At 39.9% G+C, this 6,259-nt stretch overlaps 2 protein-coding genes across 2 annotated transcripts in view; one reads left to right on the top strand and one right to left on the bottom strand.

The window, feature by feature from the left end:
* The window catches only part of LOC107694831 (protein brambleberry), a 20,960-nt gene extending 16,375 nt beyond the window's left edge, over positions 1 to 4,585 (top strand). Inside the window, exons 11-13 of the mRNA XM_016494527.1 lie at positions 1,649 to 1,773; positions 3,097 to 3,197; positions 3,559 to 4,585. Of these exons, the coding sequence (XP_016350013.1) occupies positions 1,649 to 1,773; positions 3,097 to 3,197; positions 3,559 to 3,688 (356 nt within the window). The 3' untranslated portion in view covers positions 3,689 to 4,585. The remainder of the gene's footprint in view (positions 1 to 1,648; positions 1,774 to 3,096; positions 3,198 to 3,558) is intronic.
* A 326-nt stretch (positions 4,586 to 4,911) lies between these two features.
* On the bottom strand, positions 4,912 to 5,628 carry LOC107694833 (histone H2A-like). The gene has a single exon (XM_016494529.1). The coding sequence runs from the start codon at positions 5,538 to 5,540 to the stop codon at positions 5,154 to 5,156; it is 387 nt and encodes a 128-aa protein (XP_016350015.1). The 5' UTR covers positions 5,541 to 5,628; the 3' UTR covers positions 4,912 to 5,153.
* Positions 5,629 to 6,259: the final 631 nt, after the last annotated feature.

The following is a 6,259-nucleotide window of genomic DNA, read 5'->3' as shown; positions in this document are numbered from 1 at the left end:
TCTCTTTTGAGTGAATGTGCAAATTTGTAATGTTAACCGGTTTTACCATGTTATTACAACATTTAACCACTTTTAATTAATATAAAAACTTAAGAAATTCTTTCAAATTTAAATCTTGTACAAGAACTACAGCAAAAACCAGTTTGATGCATATTTTATCAATATTTTAGAAATTGTATTTGAATATTACCAGTACTGACTTCAATGGATTTAATTAAATTCCTTTGAACACAACTGCTCAAAACGGTCTAAATTTATGAAACCTACACATTAAAAACATTATTACTCTGAAATTTTTTATGTAAATGTTAAGTGTAAGTGGTGAAATGTTAAGTAATGTAAGGTCTTTCATGACACTACATATGCTGGGGTGTGAATTGGATAGGTGCTTGATATAAAATAAATGGTGCTTTAAAAAGTCCTTGAATCTGGTGTTCATGAAAGAGTGGGAACCCTGACTACCATTGAGAAATTTTAACCAAATTATGTTATAGACTTTTCATTAAGACCCTAAAGAATCATATCCTCTCTCTCGCTCTCTCGCGTGTATATATATATTAAACAGGCTTGGGCATACATTCAATTGCAAAACAGTGTATCATTCAATACATGCATATGTATTGAAAATGATTTATGTTCTAGTTTACATGTGTTGTAGATGGTTGTGTAATTATACTATTAAAACCATAAAGAAAACATGATCAGCTCTTCAGCAGTCTACCATAAGCAAGTGTTTGGCATAAATGCACTGTATTTATTGAACTGCTCTGAAACCGCAGACAAAAGAACACAACAGCACTACACTTAAATGTGAAGTTAACTGATCACATAAGGCAGAATCTTAATTCCTGTTTTTCCTTTCCCAAATTTAAGACTTCTTAAAAAGAAAAGTAGGCAAAGTACAACTAAATTTTAATAATGTACTCGCCCTCATGTTATTCCAAACCTCTATGACTGACTGACTTCTGTGGAAACAGAGTTTTGGTTCTTATCAACCTCCTTTGTATGGACAAAAACTACAATGGAAGTCAATAGGAAACAAAATTCCAACATTAAAGGGATAGTTCACCCAAAAATAAAAATTGTCAATAGTCACCATGTTTTTGAACACAAAAGATATATATATTTTTTTTTTCTTCTCCATACTATGGAAGTCAGTGGCTAATGTCAAATGGAAAGAGAGTAAATGAGAGAATTTTCATTTTTGGGTGAACTATCCCTTTAAGCCATTTAAAGTTGCATGCACGGATGGGTTTTGAACCAGAGAATGTTAGCTGAAGCATGATGTATATCACATATTAGATTTGTTACCTCACCTCACCTCAAAAAAAAACAAAAAAATCACAATCCCTGGTTATCAAAACTTTGCAGTGTTTGCAAGGCCATAAAGATTTGGGGTGGGCTCTGTTGACCTAGAGTAGTGAGCAACCAACTAGAAAACTCCCTAGAATCCATATAGCAACACACTAAAAACCTCTCTGAGCACATTTGTAACCAGCTGCCAACCACACACAACCACTAGCATCATAGTAGTGGGTTTTCACACCTATAACCATAACTCTCATCTTCTTCAGGAAATGTAAATGATCTAGATTTTATAATTTTACATATCTCTCTCTCCCCTTCTCCCCTCCCTTTCTTGGTGTAGGTGATCCATACATACTGTCCATGTCCCCATCTCAGTCTCATGGACCACCAAAGTTCAGTCATCCAATCACAGGCACACCCAACCATTCAACCCCCAGACTCAAGAGTCGCCACAGCATTGGAGCAGTGAGTTGTTGTTGGATTCAATTTATGCATAGATTTGATTCTCGTTTACCGTTTTGTGTTACTTTGTCTACTGTAATCAAACAGGAAATTTAATAGGCCTTGAAGAAAAAAATGTAAACCTTGAAATGTATCGTGTTTTTCTTCCCATTTTAGTCAACTGACTGCAATCATTACACACATGAGTAGCAGTCGTCTGTAATAAAGCAATGCAGCCCTGAGACAAACTTAGTACATAAATAAAATTCATGATACAAAAATTGGTAACACTTTAGTATAGTGACCAATTCTCACTATTAACTAGTTGCTTATTAGCATGCCTATTATTAAAATATTGGCTGTTTATTAGTACTTATAAAGCACTTATTCTGCATGACCATATTCTACATCCCTAATACCTAAACTTTACAACTACAGGGCTTGAATTTCAGTGTGGGATTGCGCATAATTCTTCTGATTCCCGCAGTTTCCGCGCTTGTAACACAGAAAATTCCCGCAAATATTTCAGCGTGAAAGACGCTCAGGACAGATGACGTAATGTATCATTTGCACATGCTTTTGAGTCTTACAATTTTAAACATTCAAGTGCTCAGTTCAGTACTTGCACGCTCTCTGTGAACTCACACTCAAAGCGCGCACACATAGAGCTGCATCTGAGAGCGCGCGACTACTCTAACGTGCCAATAACTTTAAGTAGTACAGTGAAGTTAAAGAAATGTAACGCTTTAGAACAGTGGCGTAGCCAGACAAGAATAATTACATCGTTCGAATCTGTTAAGGGTCTACATTTGTTTGTGTACACTCACAATAACAAAACGTTGTGCGCTGTAAAATAATGAAACCAAACAGGATACTATCTCTGCCGTCTCGATCCCTGTGAACTTGAGTGCATCAAAAATGAAGCGAAACTCCTGTGCTTCACATAAGAAATACTGCTTTCGAACGAAATCTATAGAACGTGAAATGTTTTAATAATGAACCAATTCAAATAGAAAACAAAAATTCTCCGATTATGTAATCCATATGAAATGTGTATATTGCGCGTCCACCGCAGAGATGACGATTAAGCATCATTAACTTCATCACTTTTTAGTTTATCAATAAATTATTAAAATGGTTGCTTGCAGTTTCCCCCGAAACATTCAATTACTTATTATTTTATTTTATTGTAAGCAATCAGAAATCTGGGGTAGGCCCCCTTGTGGCAGCCACTGCTTTAGAAACTCCCCCCCAACTAAGAGTAATATTAATTATGCATTTAATTAATTGGATTGCAAACTGCACATTTCTTTGAACATGTGCTTGAAGTCATTGTCTGATTGGCAGGCAGTGCTGGACAATGTTCCTCAGAAGAACCTAGGAGGTGTGCTGGAGACCATGAACCCCTCCCGAAGCTCAAGCCCCAACCATTCACTTGCCAGCAACAGGTATCTTTTAACAAAGACTTATTAAAGTCAACATCAATTCAAAATTGACCCTTTTTGCCAGTGCTTCCCAATCCTGGTCCTGCAGAACCTCCAACACTGCTCATTTTAGATGTCTCTCTAATCAAACACACCTGATTCAAGACCTCAAATGTGTGTCAGATAAGAGAGACATTAAAAAAGTGCAGTGTTGGGGGTTCTCCTGCTTTATGCAAATGAATAAAGAGAGGACAAATGTGAATGGTTTATATGAATCCATTGTTTTGACTTTGATATTAGGTCTTGGTATGGAAAGACATGAAAAATGCCTTATTTTTTACTGTTCTCTTACTGAAATTTTCAAATCTTTTATTTTTTTGTGAAGTTCTTTTTCAGGTCGCCCGCTGTGCAGTGGTATCACTCGGCTGGGTCAGCCATGCAAAAAGAGGGCTCTGGTGGGTCAGGACTACTGTAGACTACATGAGGGTGGCCACACCTCCTACAGTCGACTCTGAGATGGGTTCAGCATTTCTTGTCTTCTAATGGACTTCATTTCTGTTTCCAGAAGTGTTTGCAGAATGAATGATAGAGCACTTTTCTCTTAACTACTTAATCGTGGTAGTTTGTCTTTTTTGGTCATAGTGGGTTTTATTTCATGTTTGTTGTAGTGCCACTTATAGATGTAGTCTGCATTGTTTATAATACATTATGTAAAGTAAGATTGAGATGCACGCTTTTAAATTTCCAAGTACTTATAATGCATTTGCAGACAGTATGGTGTCATTTATGTCTTATAAGCATTTATTAAAGCTTTTTTTTTTTTTTAGAAAACGTTCTAGTAAATGAAGTGTGTGTCTTCAGAGTGCATTCGTCTATCAAGTTATCGACTGAGAGGGAGAGAGCATTCCCATTCAAGTATCAAAGACTGACAAGTATGCATGGCCTGTTACTGTCCCGTTTCCACCTGGTGTCAACATGAAAGAGTCCTGGTTGTTCTAAACCTCTTCCATTTAAGAATTATGGAGGCCACTATGCTCTTGGGAACCTTCAATGCAGCAGAAAGCATGTCTCGGAGTTGTCACTGAACTCGTGTTTCTAGCTCAGATAGAAGTAAAACTGAGGTTGTGGGTTTATTTCCCAGGGAAGGCATGAGATGTTAGAATGTACAGCTGCAACAAATAGATTGGGATCTGCAGGCCATGGTTTAATATAGTTATTTTGTGCTCTAACAAAACGTGGGGGAAAACGTTATACAGAATTTAAAGCAATAAGCAATTGATACAAATTATGTGCTGTGGGATGTTTTCTGAATATATGCCTTCCATCTCTCCATATTTTCTCATTCCAATGTATTTAGTTATTCTTGAACTCTAAGCATTTTTTTCCCCTCGACAAGACAGCAATGGCACCCCACCGTTATATTAATTCTAATAATACATTATCTGAATGCAGTTTCTTCTGACTTTCCCCTCTTTAAAATTATATGTATTGGCAACAAACAGGAAAGGTTATTTAAATGTGATGCATTCTCTAAATTGGACTAATCTGGGCAGTAGCGGCCTGTAGCGAGGAGGCTTCTTGCCGCCGCCGGGGGCTGGCGCGCTCTTACGGGCGGCTTCGGTAGCGAGCTGCTTCCTCGGGGCTTAGCCACCGGTGGATTTACGGGCGGTTTGTTCAGTTCTCGCCATTCTCTCAGACTTCCTGACTAGTCCCTCAAACAGAACGCAGAACAGCCACGCTTGTGCAGCAGGCGTTTTATTGGCCAATGCGTTTATCACGTGACCAATGGCTGTGCGTTTTTAAACAAGTGTATAATTGATTGCAAATTGTTATGAAGTGCATTCCAATAGCGCTAATACCCAAACCTTAATTATAGGACGAGACAATGGAGCACGACACAGCGTTTAATTACAATCGCCCTTTTAAAAGAGAAAGTGGGTGGCTCTGAAAAGAGCCTTTGGGAGTTTTGTGTATTCTTGTTTATTTGGTTTTGGCGGGTTTCTCGGTCTTCTTGGGCAGCAGCACGGCCTGGATGTTGGGCAGCACGCCGCCCTGAGCGATGGTCACTCCGCCCAGGAGTTTGTTCAGCTCCTCGTCGTTGCGCACCGCCAGCTGCAGGTGACGGGGGATGATACGGCTCTTCTTGTTGTCCCGAGCGGCGTTTCCAGCCAGCTCCAGGATCTCAGCCGTCAGATACTCGAGCACAGCGGCCAGATACACCGGAGCACCGGCACCGACGCGCTCGCCGTAGTTACCTTTGCGGAGAAGCCTGTGAACACGACCGACGGGGAACTGCAGCCCTGCTCTGGAGGAGCGAGTCTTAGCCTTCGCTCTGGTCTTACCGCCGGTTTTACCTCTTCCGCTCATCGTCAGACCGCTATAGCCGTCACAGACACTCAACGCAGAAATATTAGAGCTGCTTCTTCTTCTTCTTCTTCTTCTTAGTAGTTTTTTTTATTGGCGGCTCGCAATCACCAATTGAGCATTACCGCCATCTACTGAAGCAATTTTTTTTATTGGCGGCTCGCAAGCACCAATTGAGCATTACCGCCATCTACTGAAGCAATGGATCAGAGACTCGAATGCCCTTTTCCCAGACCTATCAGAACTCAAGCTTTCGATGTTGCTGCGTGTTCAGCTCCTCCATCTACAGCCGAAGTCCCTCTCAGCCCAGTGAATAACACTACTACTAATAATAATAATAATAATAATCTATATTCTATGAATTAACTGAGGTATTTTTAGAAATTGTATTAACATACTATCACCTCCTACTGGATTCAAAATCTCTTTTAATGTTAATATTGGAGCGTCGGCCTGACAACCGCTTTTAAGAGACCGTGCCCGTGTTCTATTGGTCCGAGGCTGCTACAGTTGCAAACCAATCACTGCACGTCCCTCGAAATTCCAAACCCCTCCCCTCTTCTCTCTGCACGGGTCCTCATTCGGCGCCGTCGAGTCTCGAGAGGGTCTGTCTGCGGACTGCAAGAGAGGGGCGTAACTTGAAGTTGTCCAAATCACACAGAACCACGCGAGATGTCAAAACGAGATGTTGTTGGCAAGATGGCCGCTTGTATAGAGACAAC

Source organism: Sinocyclocheilus anshuiensis, unplaced genomic scaffold (assembly GCF_001515605.1).
Source record: "Sinocyclocheilus anshuiensis isolate Anshui unplaced genomic scaffold, SAMN03320099.WGS_v1.1 scaffold34, whole genome shotgun sequence".
Taxonomy (NCBI): domain Eukaryota; kingdom Metazoa; phylum Chordata; class Actinopteri; order Cypriniformes; family Cyprinidae; genus Sinocyclocheilus; species Sinocyclocheilus anshuiensis.
The sequence above is the reverse complement of the archived record's forward strand: the minus strand, read 5'-3'. Positions and strand labels throughout refer to the sequence as shown.